Consider the following 17,727-nt stretch of genomic DNA (forward strand, 5'->3'; position numbering starts at 1 on the left):
TATCACACAACTGGGTGGTAGCAGCGTGGATGGTCCCCAGATTTGGGCTCTGCTGCCTCCTCTCTTTCTGCTTTAACCAACCCTCTGACTTGCAGAAGGAGCCCTAGTCCTGGTGTTCAGAGTCTCTCAGGTCTAGATCCCAGCTGCCTCTTCCATTCAACCTTAAAGATGTTTGATCCAGAGGCCTCAGTCCATCATGGACTGAATCATCCTCTGCTCATCAAATGCTTGTATTCCTTTCCTTTCCTGCCCAGGCCACAAAGTTCCTGGTGCCTGAGCACTGTGTGTTCTGCATTCCTCTCTGCGAGAATGCTCTGCATTTCTCTTTATCTCGTAAGGTCAGCCTGGATTCTGGGTTTTGCTGGAGCCTTTCCTGATGTGTTGATTTTAAGTTATATTCACACACACTGTATGTGTGTTTGTGTGCGTAGGCTAGAGTTCGTCATCAGGTGTGTCTTCTTCAGTTGCTTCTCTACCTTAGTTTTATTTTTTTGGAGACACATTCTCTCCAGGTGGCTAGTTAGCTATCCAGCATGCCTCTGGGATACACATCTCTCTCGCCAGTGCTGGGATTATAGGCACATTGCTGCAGCACCTCAATTTTTTTACACGGATGCTTGGGATTTGAATTCAGGCTCACACGTTTGTGGGGCACGCACTTTATTGATTGAGCCATCTTCCCTGGACTACATCCATATATTCTTTTGTAGTTCTCTGTTCAAGAGGTAGAACCCGATCCCCTGTCCATCAAGTGTGTGCCGGATTTCCTATTCATTGCTTCAGATAATAGGATAATGCCGGGGTGATGGTTGTATGATTTCAGATTGAGTGGTGCAGGATGACACAGCTGCTTCTGTGTGTCCCCTCTCCTGTGTCACTCGTTCTGGGAGAACATAGCCATCACATGTTGAGGACACTCAAGCAGCTCGTGGAGAGGCCCCTGTGATGAAGTATGCCCTTCTGTTGATGTTCATGTGGGTGTACCCGCTCCAGTGAGGCCACTGAGCAATTATATTCTTACCACATGCCGTGTTGACTCCTGAACGCTACATAAATGGTTTGGGAGCGCCAAGTTCTGGAGTCATTTGTTACACAGCAGGGGAGAGGTGCATTTGGTGTCTCAGGAAGAAGGGCTTCACGCCTCCTCTGAATAAGGTGGACTGGGCATCTGCACCATAACCCTGCATAGCTATGTCTCAAAGTAAAGACCAGGTTCCTGGGAATCTGGATCCTGCCTGGTATTTCCAGCATCCTGCCCATGTCTTGAAGGTGTTTCATCAGTTGGGGTTCAGTGATCCTCAGGAGGAAACTGTGCCTCGAAGAAGTTTTTGATTACCAGCTGGATAAGCAGAGAGTGAGCTGGGTTGAGGGGTGACTCAGAGAAGCATCTTAGTCAATGATATACAGAGCTAAGTGTGTACTTGAGATAGGTTGGCTTCAATGCAGGGCTTTCTCTAATCTCCAAAGACTGTGTGACTTGTGTCTCAGGAACTCCTTGTTAGGAAGCTGGAGGGTGGACCTGAAGCTGTTTTGGGGGGAAGCAAAAAGAAAAAAAAGCCTGCCAGAGCTTCCACATATGTGTCAAATATGTTAAAACCTAGATTACATGTAAAAAGCAATTTGTAAAAATGCTGAAGAACAAAACACTGAAGATCTCATCTGGGCCTGTGTCTCCCAAGATGCTTCTGGATGGATGCTCATCCTCAGACCTGCTCTTCTTCACACAGACACCGGTTTATGTTTAACTGAAAGGGAGGGACTGCCTTCCTTTTTCTTTTCCAGTGCGTTACCCCCACCTAGCAGTGCACTGTGACTATGTGTGGGCAGAATTCCCAAATATTTTTCTCGTGGGACCTTTTCTTTTTTTGATATAGGGTCTCCTGTATCCTAGGCTGGCCTTGCACTCATTGTGAGGATGACGTTGAACTCTTGGTCCTCCTACCTCCACCTCCTAAGCGCTCCACCTTGCCCACCCTTGTGGACTGTGTCTCTATGGGCATGCTCTTTCCATCATTTGCTCCTCCCTCCTCTGGGCACTCCCACTCTTTCCTTTTTCTTTTTTCTTTCCTTTTAAACCCGTAAGCACCCCTTGGTGCCTGTCATTGTGCAGTTGCTCATGTATCTTCTTAGGATCACCCAGAACAGCTTTATTGGGCCAAAAATCATGTGAACATCTTTGAGACTTTGGACACTGAGCACAAAATTGTCCTCTAGAATGATCACCCCAGCTACATAAGCCCCTATGGATCCTGTGCCCAGCACCCCATATCCTCACCAACGCTGGCCAACATGATAGATGAACAATGTTGTCTTATTATTCACCATGTCTGTTTCTTTAGTGAGTAGGAAGCCGGGCACCCGTCCCGCTGCTTTGTGGTCAGTTTCTGTTTCTCCGTTAGTGGATGCTTCAGGTCCTCTGCGTTAGTGGATGCTTCAGGTCCTCTGCGTTAGTGGATGCTTCAGGTCCTCTGCGCGTCTTTATGTTTTCCTCGCAGCAGTCACTTGTGCACATGATGCGGCTCTGCCGTGTGAAGTAGCCCCATCTGCCCTTCTCAACATGGCTGCTTTTTGATAGTTTGAGGTCGTTTGTTTTCTATGCATCTATATAGGTTCTTTTATTTTCTTTAAATATAAAAGTGAGATCATATTCAATGCCGTGTCCTGACTTGCTTTCCTCCACAACTTAATGAATCTGGAAGAATGTTTTACACAAACAGTGTGAACTGTCTCTTTCTTTTTGGAACACTGTGTAGGGTTTAAAAATATCTCTTTTGAGATAATTCATATGCCGTAAGCTCGCCCATTTAAGGTGTGCAACTTAATGTTTTCGGTACGTCCACGAAGTTGTGCAGCCCTTGCCACAGTGAGCGATAGAAGGTTCTCGTCATTCTCAGAGACACACAGTGTCTTTGCTGGTCGTTCCCTCTTCCGTCCCTTCATCCTTCAGCAGCTACTAATCAGCTTTCTGTCTGACAGGCACTCATGTCTGGGACACTAAACTCATAGACTGGGTCTTCTACTATGCAGCTTTTCGGGTTTGTCTTTTTGCACTTACCTGTAATCTTTCAAGACTCATCTATATGAGATCACGTCAGGACTTCTTTCCCTTTTATGACTGAATGCTACCCTACTGCATCTCCAGGTCACATTGTGCTTACCCATTCTCCAGGTGGACATTGGGAAGTGTAAAAAATGCTGCTGTGAACACTGTGTACAAGATTTGAGTCCCCGTTTTCAGTTCTTTTGGGTATACACACTGGAATAGAATTTCTGGGTCTAGTCCTTGCCGGCCTGGGACTTGCCATGTAGACCCCATTGGCCTTTCACTCACAGAGATCCTCTTGCCTTTGCCTCCTGAGCTTTGGAATTAAAGGTGTGTGCCACCTTGCTTGGCTCTGTGTTTAACTTTTTTGAGAAATTAAAAGTTATTTTCCACAGTGTGTGTGCCATTTTTCACCCTACCAGCAAAACATGGGACCCCAATGCCATTGTGTTTGTATTTACCCTTCTCTCTTTCTTTACTGATAATTATTATAATTAAAATTTAAAATTAATAATAATTATTATTTATTGTCAGGAAGTGATGGTGCAGAGATTTAGTCCTAACACTCAGGAAGCAGAGGCAGGAGAATCTCTGAGTTGGAGGCCAGCCTGGTCTACAGAATGAATTTCAGGAACCCAGGGTTACATAGAGAAATAGTCTTGAAAAACCACAAAAAAGGAATTGAATTCTTTGAGAATTTCATACAATGTATTTTGATCATATTTGCCCCTGATCCTCCCCCTCAGTCCTCCCAGATTTTCCATCCCCCATCTTTTAATTGTGGCCACCTGAGCAATGTGAGTGGGGTCTCATTGTGGTTTTACTGTTTCCTGACGGTTGATGATGTGGAGTTTTGTCTCCCGTATTTACTGTCCATCTCTGTCTCTTCTCAGGGTAGGGAAGACATTTGCTTTTTTTTGCACATATGTATGTGGTGTATATTTGTATGTTTTTTGGATGTGTGTATGTGGTGTAGAACCGTGTTCACATATGTGTACACCTGCCTGTGGAGGCCCAAGGCTGATGTCTGGTATCTCCTTGCTCTCCACTTTATATGTAGAGGAAGGGTCTCTCATTGAAGGGTCAGAGCTTACGAGTCAACTAGTCTAGCTGGCTTCAAGGATTCCCTGTCTCTGCCTCCTGTGTCCCACAGTTACTGTAGGTCTCCACTGCCACTGGGCTTTTAGGTGGGATCTGGGGATCCAAAGTCTGGTCCTCACGCTTGCACACTTGCCCTTAACCTGCGGAGCACTCTCCCCAGCCCCACATTCACTCTTTCTCAACGGAGTTATTTTATTATTATTGGGTTGTTTGTGTTCTTCTCATATTCCGTGTACGATCCGTTATCAGACACATGGCTAGCAAATGAAGTCTCCTAGTCTGGAGCTGTATGTTCACAGAGATAATGAGGATTGACATTCATTCTTATTTAAATATTTGGTAGAATGTACAGTTGAAGCCATCTGTCCTGGGGCCTTTCTTTGAGGGTAATTTTTAAAATCATTATTTGTTATATATATATTTTTAGACTTTCTGTTTCTTTCTGAGTCAGTTTTTGTACTTTGTGGTTTCATATAAATCTGTCCATATCATGTGAGTTATTTAATTTTATTAGCATACAGTTGTATATAGTATTTGCACTTTAGTCTATGGATGTAGCTTAGTCTAATTATTTTTATAGGTTAGCACTGAGGTTGTTTTTGTTTTTTACTGTTATAATCAATGCAGTGATGAACATTTTTATGGGTGTTTGGCATAGTGTACATGTGTTAGGATATAGATTTTTTTAATTGGGTGTAGCTGCTGGGTCGGGAGTCTATTTAAATAAACACTGCCTCTTTCTGTCCTCTTGTCCCCTATCTTTATTGATTTGTGTAAGCTCTGTCAGGCAGTCCCAGTGTCCTGGAGACTGGAGCTAAAAGAATACTGTGCAGCTTATACTTAAAGTGAGTAGGAAGGCCAGACTTGGAGTCTGGATGTTTGGTGGCTACTCTGGTCATGGGTGTTCGGTGTGGGTGCCCCAGGCCTACTCCTGTACGCTGATAATCAGGTTCCAGACTGTACATCCTAGATGACGGTGGGCTGCAGGCTTTCTGCCTCAGTAGGAGCCCTGCTTTTGTCTGACAGATGACTGGCATTGGAAGCAGGAATGAGTCTCTCCAGGTGACTCTCCAGAAGTCTTTCCCATTGGTGATTCCCTTCTAAAGGATTCTAAGGGCAGTGGGACCACAGACTAGCTAGCTCACTGATACCTGCATAGCCTGGAGAGTGTTGGGTGCCTCTGCTTGTGCATGAAGAACTGATGAAGACGTGTGTGTTCTCTTCCATCACTGTTAGCTTTTCTGTTTCATCTGGGGACTGTCTGCTCTGGGCACTTCTCGGCTTACAGGTGCCAGGGTTCATATGTGGGCAGCGGTGTTGGCTTTGTGAGTGGAGGGCTTCTAGGGACTCCTGTGTTCCTTTAGCAGTTTCCTCAGCTTCCTTGTTCCTTTTTTCCCCTTGGAGTTTACACAGGTGATACCAAAGTAGGCTAAAGGTCTGGAAAGGTGTTGTTGGAGCAGTTAAAAATAATTCCTCTTTGGACCTGGAGGCCCAGTCAAGGCGGTCTTGAGCTCTGCTTCACCAACTCACTCTAGGTCTCAAAGCCATGCCTCCGAGACTGGGGCCACAGGGCCAAATCAGGGTCAGACTGGAGCAGCTGTGCATTTACTGGCTCTCTGTCAGGTCCTGAATGAGATTTTATGGGAGACAGAAAAGGCCATGGTGTCACAAATAGCAGAAAACTATGAGTGTTGGCCATGTTGGCCCTGCTGCTGGCTGGAAACATCCCAAACACCAATCTTGCTGCCTTCCCAGGCATTTTGGGGGACTTGGATTTTCTCTAGGGAACCGCATGACCTCCTTCTGTGAGGCCTGCACTCTCTAGGACTGATCATCAGCTGGGGCCTGTTTTATCTCTTCCTTGATTGCCTGGAGTGTTCTGGCCCTGCAGGCCTGCAAAGGCAAAAATCACATTAGCTTCTCTCTTGACCCAAATGAGTCTTGTCCCTGGGGAAGGAAGGCTGGGGCTCAGTTTTCAGAGGGTTGATGAGTGGGAGGCATTCTCAGCAGCCCTTCTTACTGATCCTTCCCATTATGTCTTTTAGTCCGCTGAGTTTTTCGAGATGCTGGAGAAAATGCAGGTGAGTACCCCAAAATGGGTCAGCAGCCCATCCTCAGGTGTGGATTCTGCAGTACTGTGGGCCTAAGTACCAGGAGGTATTGGAGGGAGAGGACCCTCGGGCCCAATAACTTAGGCTACTATGCTATTGAGTGGTACTGAAATTTTGGGAACACTCCTGCCTTGGGACATGGAGGGCCAGCCCAGTATAGCATTAACCCTTGGGCTGTGGGGAAGGCTCAGAAGAGATGTCGATTCTGGAGTGAGTTGAAAAGGAACCCTTGAAAAGCAAGCCCCATCTAGAGGAGAGTTACGTGGAGTTGGGGAGGCAGAGCCATAAGCGAGATGCAGATCTGAGTTCAAACCCTACATCTGCCACGGCTTGCCATTTCCAAGTCACCAAAAACAAATAAGAGTAAAAATATCCACTGACAAGTGTTGGAGATGGAATGAGATCCTCTATGTAAAAGTCTGGAGGGCACCACATGAAGGTCAATGTTTGAAGAGCATTTGAGGGCCCTTGGTAATCACATTCCATAGCTTCAGATCCCTCTCTGTGGGTTAAAGCAACTGTGGATATGAGCAATGGGGGGTTCCATTTGAGCTGATCATGTACAGATGTTATCTTTGCCATTTTACCCTGGACAAAGCAGCAACAGTTTGCTCAATGTCATACTAGGGATTGTACGTCACCTAGAGATGGCTTGAAGGACACAGCAGGATGTGTGCAGGTTCTGTGCAGACGCTGTGCCGTTGAATGTAGGGCACTGAGTAGCCGGGGTGTTCGTATCTATGTGTTCCAGAACCAGCGTCTCTCACCCCAGATTAGGGCTCACAGGAAGAGCTGTTCTGTTGTCCACACTGGTGTCAGCTGAGTTCTGGGCTCAGTTGCCAGGATCGTGATGGAGTGGTTGACCATGGTATACATATGTCAAGCGCTTCTCTGGGATGGTAGATTGAAGAGGCTGTTTTCTCCTCATGAGGTTTTCAGAAACATGTATCTCACCGCTCTCTTGCCTCCACGTCACAGGGGAGAGCTGAAATAAAATGAAGGGTTGAAATAAGGGATTGGAAGCCCTGGGAGGAGGGGGCAGAGAAACGGTCCAGCATGGTCCAGTGGTACAGAACAGGGCGCGGAAGGGAAGGATGTGTTAAGGGAGAGTAATTGTTAGTAGTTGTGCCATTACCACGGGATAAATTCTCCTCTGCACCCGGTAGTTTGTGGACTGCAAACTCATTTTCTCCTCATTTAGGGGAACTCATAATCTAGACGCGGAAAAGCTATGCACTGCCGGGTAGCAGGAGACAGGGTATCATTAAGTGTTCAACAGCAGAGCAAAGCAGGGGAATCTCCCTGCTAGCCAGTGAGATCTCCGATCACTGGGAGGGGCTGGTGGCTCACTTGCCTTCTCTGTGGTTACTCTCTCAGCCCACCCACCTCACCTGCAGCTGAAGTCCCTGACTCCTCCCCCAGAACCCAGCCCTGGGGACTCTTGAATTGCTCTGTTTGGAGAGGCTGCTGGGTTGGTCTTCCCAGCTATGCTGGGAGCCTCTCTAGGGCAGGGGGCTTGTTTTCAGCCACTTGGTTATCTCAGAGACAGTGATGCCCAGCATGGCTTGCCACCTGCATCTCGGTAGAGACGGTGGGAAGCAGAGTTGTGATGTGTAATACTTACCCATGGTGCACTGGGCACTGGCCCGAGTGGACTCAGTTTCCAGCAACTGGGAGCAGCGTGGCTGGAGTCCACCTCAGGCATGGGCCTCGTCTCTTTTCATCTTACCATTGTGTAAACCGAGTCTTGGAAACCACATATGTGGTTGGGCCACTTTGGTAGTTCTGAAACAATGAAACTAGGATCCAAGACCCCCAATTCCAGCCCAGGCCTAGGCATTTGAAGGAGGGTTTGGGGCACATGCTTTGGAGTCTCCCAGCCCAGATTCAAGTCTGAACCTGATGTCCTCTAGCTGAGTGCCCTTGACCAAGTTATTTCCCTCTCTGAACTTCCATTTCTTTTCGGGGGCAGGGAGAAGGGAGCATGAAGATAGTAGCCACTGGAGAGGGTAATGCTTGGAGGAGGAAGGGCCCGGCTACGGATGGGGCTTCCTGGTAGGGGAGGAAGTGGAGTGGCAGCGAGGCTGGGAGAGGTTTGCACTCCTGCCCTGGGGACTGTTCCCAGACAGGGATGACTAACACAGGACAAACAAAACAGACTCCTGACATAACTTCCCTGCCCACCCATTGTGCCATCCTGGACAGGGTCTATGGGGCCACCCAGGCAGTTTTCTGTGGGTGTGTGAGAAGCACCTGTCAGTGGGAGGGACCTTCCCACACCCTCCTGAACAATGCTGGGGCATGACTCAGGCCAGCAGTCCAGAGAAACAGCATTAATGTCCACCTAGGGAGCAGGAGACCTGCTGTCCAGGGAGCAGGGTGTGTGATTGTATACCCAACTTCAAACACAGTTCCTAGCACTCAATAACTTAGTGCCCTTTGGCACACAGCCGCCCCTCAGTTTCCTCACTGAGGAAACAAAGGTGTTTTGCCTTCGAAAGAAGCCACAGTGGTGCTCCCTCTGGAGGGACAGGGCCTTGCTCTAAGGTGGTCACTAGGCAGCTACTTCTGGCTCCCTAGGGGGACTGCATCTCTCAGATGCCCTCCGGCTCATGCTCTCAGCAGATGCACTCGGTCTTGGGAAAGCCTTCCCTCTTGCACAGTCCAGCTAAGTCAGAACCCGACTAAGGCTGCTGGACAAGGGCTGCTCCTGGAAGTGAATTTCCAGCAACTGCAGGCAAAGCCCTTTAATCCAACCTTGGTCCTTGGATCTGGAAGACGGAGATGGGGGCTCGAGGTCTAATCCTCATTCCACAAATGTAGCTAGGAAGACTCCCTGGGTTACAGATAGAAAGCACCTGGCAGAATGAAGACCTGAAGGACCATATGTCCTGCCTGTTGTCTAAACACCCTTCCTCCAGGAAAAAGGTAGAGCTAGAAGGCAGGAGGACCAATGTGCTGGCTCCGACACCTGCAGATGTGGGCACTTGCCTTTCCCACCCACAGGCCTATGACCTTCAGGAAGATTTTGAGCAGAGAGATGATCATACTACCCCACCTACACTAATTCTACCCACACGCTTTACTGTACACCGTCAGTGTTTGAAATCCATAGCCCCCTTTAACCTGCACTGCAGAGTGGAAGGCACTGCCTTCGTTCCCACTTTATCCGTGAGAGCAAGAGTCACGCAGAGAAATCTGTGGCTTGTTCCAGGTCACCAGGCTAGGAAGTGTCGGTGTTGGGATTTGAACGCAGGTGATATGGCTCAGGTCTTAACTGGCCAGACCACAACCTCATCTGGGGTTGGTGTTGGGACCGACAATTGCCAAGTGTGGGAGGTGAGAGGCTCCAGTGCCTACCAGAGGCACCTAACCATGCAGTGACCTCTGCTTACGCGTATCCTTTCTTCCTTGTTTCCACAGGGGATCAAGCTTGAAGAACAGAGGCCAGGACCCCAGAAGAACAAGGTGGGATAGGCAGTTGAGGCCGAGTGGCCAGGTGAACCCAGGGAGGGGCCCGTGTAGGAAGAGGGCAGGCTGATCAGAGAGCATGTTGAGCTCACTTGGCGTGCACATCAGCTTTTCACCAGGAGCCAGTTAAGAACTGCACCTTGCTAGACTCATGGCTGGTGGGCAGAGGGACCCTGGCTCAATGTCTTAAGGCTGCTTCCAAGCAGGCTAGGTGGAGATTCTCAAATGAGACCCAAGGATTGGAGGCCTAGATTTGACCCTTTCTCGTTCTCTCTGTGCACCTACACAGTGTTGAGGGTTGTTGTACTCTGGACTCTGACGAGCCAACAGATATTAGCTTCAGGTTCTGTTTCTAAGGCCCAGTCACTTGAAAGAGATGGGGAAGGAACAGGGAGAGAATGGGATTCTTTTTTCTTTCCTTTTTAATCCTAGTTGGTCAAGAATGATCAATCTCTTGATCCTCCTGCCTCTACCTCCAGAGGGCTGGGATTGCAGGTGTGTTCCAACTTGTCCAGCTACCCAGCTCTCTTTCTATCTCAGGCCCCTAGGATGACAAGATAGTGGCACTGGGGTCGATCAGGGCATCCCTTTTGTGTGCTATGTCTTTGGTCGACTGGGTTTGCATTCAGATCTATTGATCTGGAGGTGAGTTCGATCGCATGGGATGCTGAGTCCTTGGGGTTGCCTCTAGAAGGCTGACTTTGCTTCCTTGAAGCCCTGCAGCATCCTACTAGGCCCCCTAACACATCTCTTCTCTAGACCTGGGTGAGGAACATGGAAACAGTAGTTAGATTGTTATGACCACTTGTGGAACTAATGGCAGTGTCCTGTGCTTTGTCTTGCAGGATGACTATATCCCTTACCCCAGCATTGAAGAGGTAGGAGGTCCAGACTGCACTACAGAACTGCACTACAGCCTACTATGGATTTCTTCCTGAGGAGATCATGACCCTCCCCAGCCCCATATGGGAGAGAATCTTGAGCCTAAGACTTTAGGGCCCAACACCGCCTCTTTTATCCACATCTTTTCTGAGGTTTAACTTTGGGGTTCTTGTATAGTCCTGTAAAACCCAGGGTCCCAGTGAATCTAGAGATGCTGTGGAACATTATATGACTGCTCTTGGCTTCAGATACAAGGCTTTCCTCTTTGTAACAGTTCAGAGGTGGTGGGGTTCTGCTCCACTACAGTTCAGAGTAGGTTTCAGGGCAAGAACTTCCTTTGTCCCCAGGTTGTGGAGAAGGGAGGCCCATATCCTCTGATCATCCTGCCCCAGTTTGGAGGCTACTGGATTGAGGACCCAGAGAATGTGGGTACTCCAACGTCACTGGGCAGCAGCGTTTATGAGGAGGAGGAAGAGGACAGCCTGAGCCCCAACACGTTCGGCTACAAGCTTGAGTGCAGGGGTGAAGCCAGGGCCTACCGCAGGCACTTCCTGGGCAAGGTGAGTTCAGGGACCCCCCAGATTGGACCCTGCCCTGGGGAGGGTGGCATGGATCTGTTCCAGGGCTCCTCTGTCTTCTCCGCCTTTTGTCTTTCTTTGCTCTGAACTACTCGCTGCCCACCTCTGTCTTACCGAGAGTCTTAGGAGTGACGTAGAGTCCCTGTAAAGGGTCCTTTTGGGGGCCACCTCCAACAAGTGTTTTTTGAGGTGATGAAATGAGTAGTGTTGGGGGCGCAGGAGGATGGGGTAGAGTTTTAACTGCTCGAGTTATACTGTCCAAGTTTAAGTGCTCAAAAATTTGCTCTCCCTGCTTGGATGGCTCTGTTTACATTTGCACAGTGCCCAGCTCTTAGGCACTCTCAGGATGGTCCCCTGAGTGCGGAGACTGGATGTTGTCCCCTGAGAATGATTCTTTAACAATGGCAAAGTTACATTTTCTCAAATGCATTCTTGTCTTGATATGTTCCCCAAAGTCCCAAGGGAAGACCTGGAAGTCCCTAGCCTACGATGGCTTTGTAGTCTCACCCAAAAGAAACCATCCAAGCCTCACTGAATCTCAGGGGGCATTGTTTAAGTGCAACTTCCGTGGGCTCATTGTTACCTGGGTGGGCCTGGGAGGTGGCCTCCCAGAAGCCAGGGAGAGCCCCACCTTGTGAAGAGAGACTGACATTCTGCTTGGGCTCCTCCTAGCCTTCCTTCATGGTTTGGATTGGTTAGGGCTGCCCTCTGAGTGAGAAAGGGTGCTTAGCATCAGGTGGTGAAGGACCTGAACTTGGAGTCCAGTCAGTTGTGGAGTTGAGCCTGGCTCTGTCAGACACTGGTTGAGTGATTGGAATGGGGATGGTGACATCATCTCCTACACAAAGCTGTGGTCAGGATTAAAGAGGATAATGGGCACTAAGGCTGTGGGATGGTGCTTGGCACATTCTGAGGACATGGTGGTTGACACCTATTGGTATCATCCTTGTCATCACCATCACCACCACTATCATTATTGTCATCATCATCTTTACCATCATCACTGATGCTGGAGCAGTAGCATCCTTCTCTTCCTCCTTCTTGTGGGGCTTCTCCTGCCTGGTGAAGGAGGTTATATAGGGGCCATGTCTGGAGGCTCACACCGGATTTCTGTTCCTAGGATCATCTGAACTTTTACTGTACTGGAAGCAGCCTGGGGAACTTGATCCTGTCCATCAAATGCGAGGAAGCTGAGGGCATCGAGTACCTTCGGATCATCCTCAGGTGGGGCTGCTACACTGGCAGAGACCACGCCTCTCCCAGGCAGAGCTGGCATTAAGGAAAATGTGGGGGGGGGGAGGGCAGAAATACCAGACTGACCAGTCTGGTCTGGTTGTACAGGAGGGGTAGAGCTGCTAGAATCCTGGGGTTGTATATGATGTTGCCAGGCAATGTGACCATGTGTTCCTGCTAGCTGTCTGAGCCTCAAGGTCACCTAGGCCAGAGCTTATAGACCTTTCCTGTCTTTCTTAGGAGGGACAGTGACTCTGAGGAGATGGAGCATGAAGTAGGAATGGCTCAGTGTGGCTCATCATGGTGGGACACAGCCCCATGTTCTGGGAGAGAGCTGGCCATATTGCTACCCCTGTTAGCCACCTAGTTAGGAAAGGTTGTGTGTGCTGGGGTCCTTGAGCTGGAGTGGTATCTCCAGCAGGAACACTGACATCAGGTCCTTCTCTCTGAATCGTGATCCCCTCAAGCAGGGAAACTAGAACTGGTTTCTATTTGGTTCAACCAACATGGTTTGCTAAGTATCCTTGAACCAGATACTGATGGGTGCTGGGGACAATCATGATTGAGACTGATCCCTGTTTCCCAAAGGCTTACCATCTCACAAGAAAGAAACAGAATTTTCATAAATGTCACAGATGTTCTAGTCATTTGCATAGGATGCTACAGGAACTCAAATGTCTGTCTCTGTACCTGGTGGGAGTCAGATGTGGTGAAGTCAGGGAGAACTATGCTGAGTGTAGCTAGACACACTTGAAGGTGTTTGAAGATAGGAATAACAACTTAATTTTCTGTGTGCGTGTTGTGTATGGTTTGCATGTATGTGTGCATATGTGTACATGGAGCCAGTTGGATATCTTCCTGTATTTCTTGGCAGCTTAGTTTTAGATACAGGGTTTCACTGAATCTGGAACTCACCAGTTCATCACATTGTCATAGGCATCCTCCTGCCTCTGCCTCCTCAGCACCAGGATTACAGGTACACGCCATCGTGCTTGCCTTTGTATGTGGTCTCCGGGAATTGATTTCAAGTCTGTAGTCCTTGAGTGGCAAATACTTTAAAGACTGAACCATCTTCCCAGCCCTAGGAGTAACATTTTTTTTTATTTGTCCTAATTTTGAGCTTTCAGTATGGGAGCACAGAATAGCATATATAACCCTGCTTTGGGAGCAGGTGTTTGAGGAAGGTGCCAGCATGTGCCCAGATTTAGTTTGTGTCTAGGTGATGCTGGGGAACAAGCTCCAGTAGCTGTACGTGTGAGCCCTGTGCTTTGCCAGCTGAGTGGGACTCGGTTTACTTCTTATTTGGAAGGGAAGCCATTATCTTTACAAGTGTTTTTCTGGGTAGATATTGTATTTGTGAGGCATGGCAAAATCAGTTGAACAGTTTCCCGAGTGGCTAGTTCCTGGGTCCCTGTCTCTAAGTAGGATCTTCACTTTGATGAGCCCCTGCTGGAAACAAATCTTTCTGTCTTAATAAAAACCAGACGAAGATTACACTTGGTTTCTGTGAGCTGACAGATGATTATAAGGTCCTTTCAATTGTGTTGAGATTTAAGGTGCATGCCACCCTGTCTGGCTCCCCAAAGCTCTGTTTTCTAGTATTATGTCTCTTATATCTTAGCTGAAATGTTTACCATGGGCAAAAGCTATGGATAGGTGTCAGGAACACAGCACATGCTTTGACACATACCACACACACACACAAACTTATATGATATACACATATATTTACCATACACACATATATGTGTATATATATATATATGTATACACACATGTAATTTTTTAAAAAGTTGTAACCTATTGGACAGTTAGGACCAAAATGTAGGTGACATTGAGTTGAAACTTGATTTTCTTTCTTTAGAGAGCAATGGAGTGGAATCCATGTAATTGGAGATTCAGAGTTAGTTAGGCCTGGTGACTCATGACTGTAATTGAAACACTTCATACACCAAGAGTTTGAGGCTAGTCTGGGCTACATAGTGAGTTCCGATAGAAGATTCTGGAAGAATGTGGTGCTCTATAGGGATGAATAGCCGGATACCTTTCTCCATAAAATTATTTTTGTTCTAAGCCTACAGCATTTGAAACCAGTTGCCCCAGGAACCGAGGAAACACAAATGTGGCTCTCCCACAGAAAGCCAGTGGGTAGGTCAGCAATGAAAAGCTGTATACCAGCCAGGAAACTGGACAGTCACAGCGTGGACCTGGACTAATTGCCAGAGCAGTTGGAAACTAGGCAGGAAAAATTGGCTCCATGGCTTAGCAGCTTCACTGGACACAAAGAAGGACTTAAGCAGGGATGAAATTCTCTTGTTGGCAGCGACTGCTGTCCCAGTGTTAGACCTCTGGGTCATTTGATTTGGTGCCCCAAATTTATAGTAACCAGCTCTCTAGCTTAAAACATGAGATGAGCTTGCCAACATTCTTGGAGTGTTGTGGGAATGCCCACCAGTTGCAGGCATCGTTTCTTGTATTTAACGACCACCATATTTATTTGCTGTGAACTCTGTTCATAAGGCTTGTTCATTTTTAAATCAAATTGTAGCTTGACATTTCTATTTTAAAAGTCTTGTAAGTGGTTCTGACAGCAGGTATATTGAACAGCTTCTGAATCAGAAATTAAGTCTAAATGGGTTTCAAAACACAAGCACTCTGCTGGATACATCCACTTAAATTTTGACAATAAAACTAGAAATTCATAACAAAGTAATGTTTTTGATAATTCACTTAACCATTTAGAAACAAGCACAATAATTTTCTAAGTAATTTTTATGCCAGAGAGGAAGTCAAAGCCACAAAGTCCTGAGAGATCTATAAATAATGACATTTAGGGGCTGAGCTAGCCTAGTGCTCAAGAACACTGGCTGTTTTTTCAGAGGACTCAAGTTCAGTTTTCAGCACCCACATGGTGGCTTATAATTGTTTGTAACTCCAGTTGCAGGGCTCCCAAAATCCCCTTCTGGCCTCTGTGGACACCAGGCATGCTCATGATACATAGACAGACATACATGTAAGCAAAACACCCAAACACATTTTAAAAAGTAATGCCATTTATAATAATGTAATGTAAGTTGTAGTCAAAGCCCTCATTAGAAGAAAATACATTGCTTTACTCAGCTGATTGCTGACTAAAAATGATGTTTGCAAGTTGCTATTGCTATTAATGACTTCTCAGTGTTTCCACTCCCTGATGCATGAGGAAATTATTAAATAATTGAGTACTTATGTACCCTAGAGAGTCTGGGCCCCCATATGATAGCTTCTTGATAATGACAGCTGGCTTCATTATTATTGACACTATTATCTAAAGAAAGCAAGAGGAAAGGATGGACAAAGATTAATGTGGAAAAATAATTAGAATGAAAACTTATGACTTGGTGTTATCAAACCGAATCTTCTACCAGGGAAAACAAAATAATATAAATGGCTGTCAATATAATATAAATGGATACAAAGAGCCAGGCATGGTAGTGCTTTCTTGTTATCCCAACATTTGGGAGGTAGAGTCAGGAAAACCAGGAGTCCAAGGTTATTCTTGAATATAGAGTGAATTGAAGACCAGCCTGGGTTACATGAGACTGTATCTCACTCTCCATATAGATATAATACACAAAACATATATGTAGAGATAAAAATATTCAAAATATTTCAATGTAGATAATATGTGAGAAATATAGAGAATGATAAAAGGAAACAAAATTGGCATAAAAGATACATTGTTGGGGCTAGAGCGATGGCTCAGTGGTTAAGAGCACTAGCTGCTCTTCCAGAAGATTTGGGCTTTCCAGTACCCATGTGGCAGCTTGCAACCAGCCTCATGAAATCCAATGCCCTCTTCTGGCTCCATAGGCACTGCACACATATAATGCATGTACATACATGCAGGTGAACCTCAGACACATACAATAAAAATAAAACTTAAAAATGGTGCATAGTTACAGATATGGAGATTAAATATTAAGGGATGTTGTTTATATCATAAGCCATTCAACTGAAGATGCCCTTAGAAACAGATGCCCTTCCAGGGAAGGATGCGTTACCAAGTTTAACTTGAGATGAGATTAAAAACCCAAATGCAGCAACAACTGTGGAATAAATTAGAAAAGTTCTCTGAGAACTCTCCCTCCAAATGTTTCGGGCTCTAGAAGATCTTACAGGTAGATATTTTAAACTTTAAGGGAACAGGTTTATGTTACTTAAACTGTTCAAAAAAGTAGAAAAATAATGGACGCCTTCTCAGTTAACTTGTTAATGCTTAGAAGATCTTTAATAAATAACAGGCAAATGAAATGCCAATTCATAAAAGAGGAAATGAAAACAACAGTGTCCAATATTTACAAATACAGAAGAGTGCTTTAAGCAAAGAATCGGCCGGAGAAACTCAAATCCACATAGAATATAAAGCATACTTATGATAGTGAAGAAGGAATTATTTAGCAATGTAAAGAGTAGTTATTGTGAGAAATGCATTACTCATCAGTGTTTGTTTAATTGGCACTCCGTATGTGCCGGAGTGCTGGGATTAGCCCCATGGCCTGCATACTAGGCAAGTACTCTACCATTGAACTTCACCTTCAGCGCCTGCTCTCAATACTCCTGTCCCTCTCAGCCCTACTTTTCTCCTTCCTATGGGCATGGATCCTTACAGACTGTTCAGGGTGCTGCAAAGCTAGCTACTGATACGGTTCAAAGCCCGTGAGAGATGTGTCTGAGCGGGTGTATGATCAAAAGATTGTTCTAGAGGTAGAGGAAAGGTAGACCATGCACAGTGTTTGGAAGTTTGGATTTTTTTTTTCAAATCTCCAGAGTAATGGGGGGCGGGGAGTGGTACAGAAGGGAGTATGCCATGATCAGGTGTGTAGAATGAATTGACTGGACAGAATGAAGAACGCAGTTTGGAGTGAAGGCACAGCAGGAAGTGGGTCAGGAGGCTGCTGAGCTGAGCCAGGGCAGCACAGGTGATGATCCAGGCCAACCAACTGTATAAAGTGAATGGCTCCCCCAGGCTGTATGGACCGGCAGCCATGATGGAAGCCAAACCAAGGTGGCTTGTACTGAGAATAGAGAAAAGTGGGCGGAAGGTTCCAAACACATGGGAAAAGTGACATTACGAGACAGCCAAAATGTCAACAAATGGGAGACGGAGTTGCTGCTGATGAAATGCAAATAATGGCTTGCTTTAGAATGACTTAAACACGGTTATTAAAGCCTTAAAGAAAGATGAAGAATGAAGAGCATCTCTCAAGGGTCATAAATTGCTGTTCAGAGAATCGAATCAGGAGCATGTGGGGATATAAAGAGAGCA

The 17,727-nt window shown here is 46.5% G+C and overlaps 1 protein-coding gene across 1 annotated transcript in view; it reads left to right on the top strand.

Annotated features, from left to right (window-relative positions):
* Rap1gap2 (RAP1 GTPase activating protein 2) overlaps positions 1 to 17,727 on the top strand; it is a 101,316-nt gene that overhangs the window by 46,008 nt on the left and 37,581 nt on the right. Inside the window, 5 exon segments of the mRNA XM_042054878.1 lie at positions 6,190 to 6,225; positions 9,679 to 9,723; positions 10,572 to 10,604; positions 10,956 to 11,168; positions 12,307 to 12,410. Coding sequence (XP_041910812.1) covers positions 6,190 to 6,225; positions 9,679 to 9,723; positions 10,572 to 10,604; positions 10,956 to 11,168; positions 12,307 to 12,410 — 431 coding nt within the window.

The sequence above is a fragment of the Arvicola amphibius genome, chromosome 4 (assembly GCF_903992535.2).
Source record: "Arvicola amphibius chromosome 4, mArvAmp1.2, whole genome shotgun sequence".
NCBI classification, from domain to species: Eukaryota; Metazoa; Chordata; class Mammalia; order Rodentia; family Cricetidae; genus Arvicola; species Arvicola amphibius.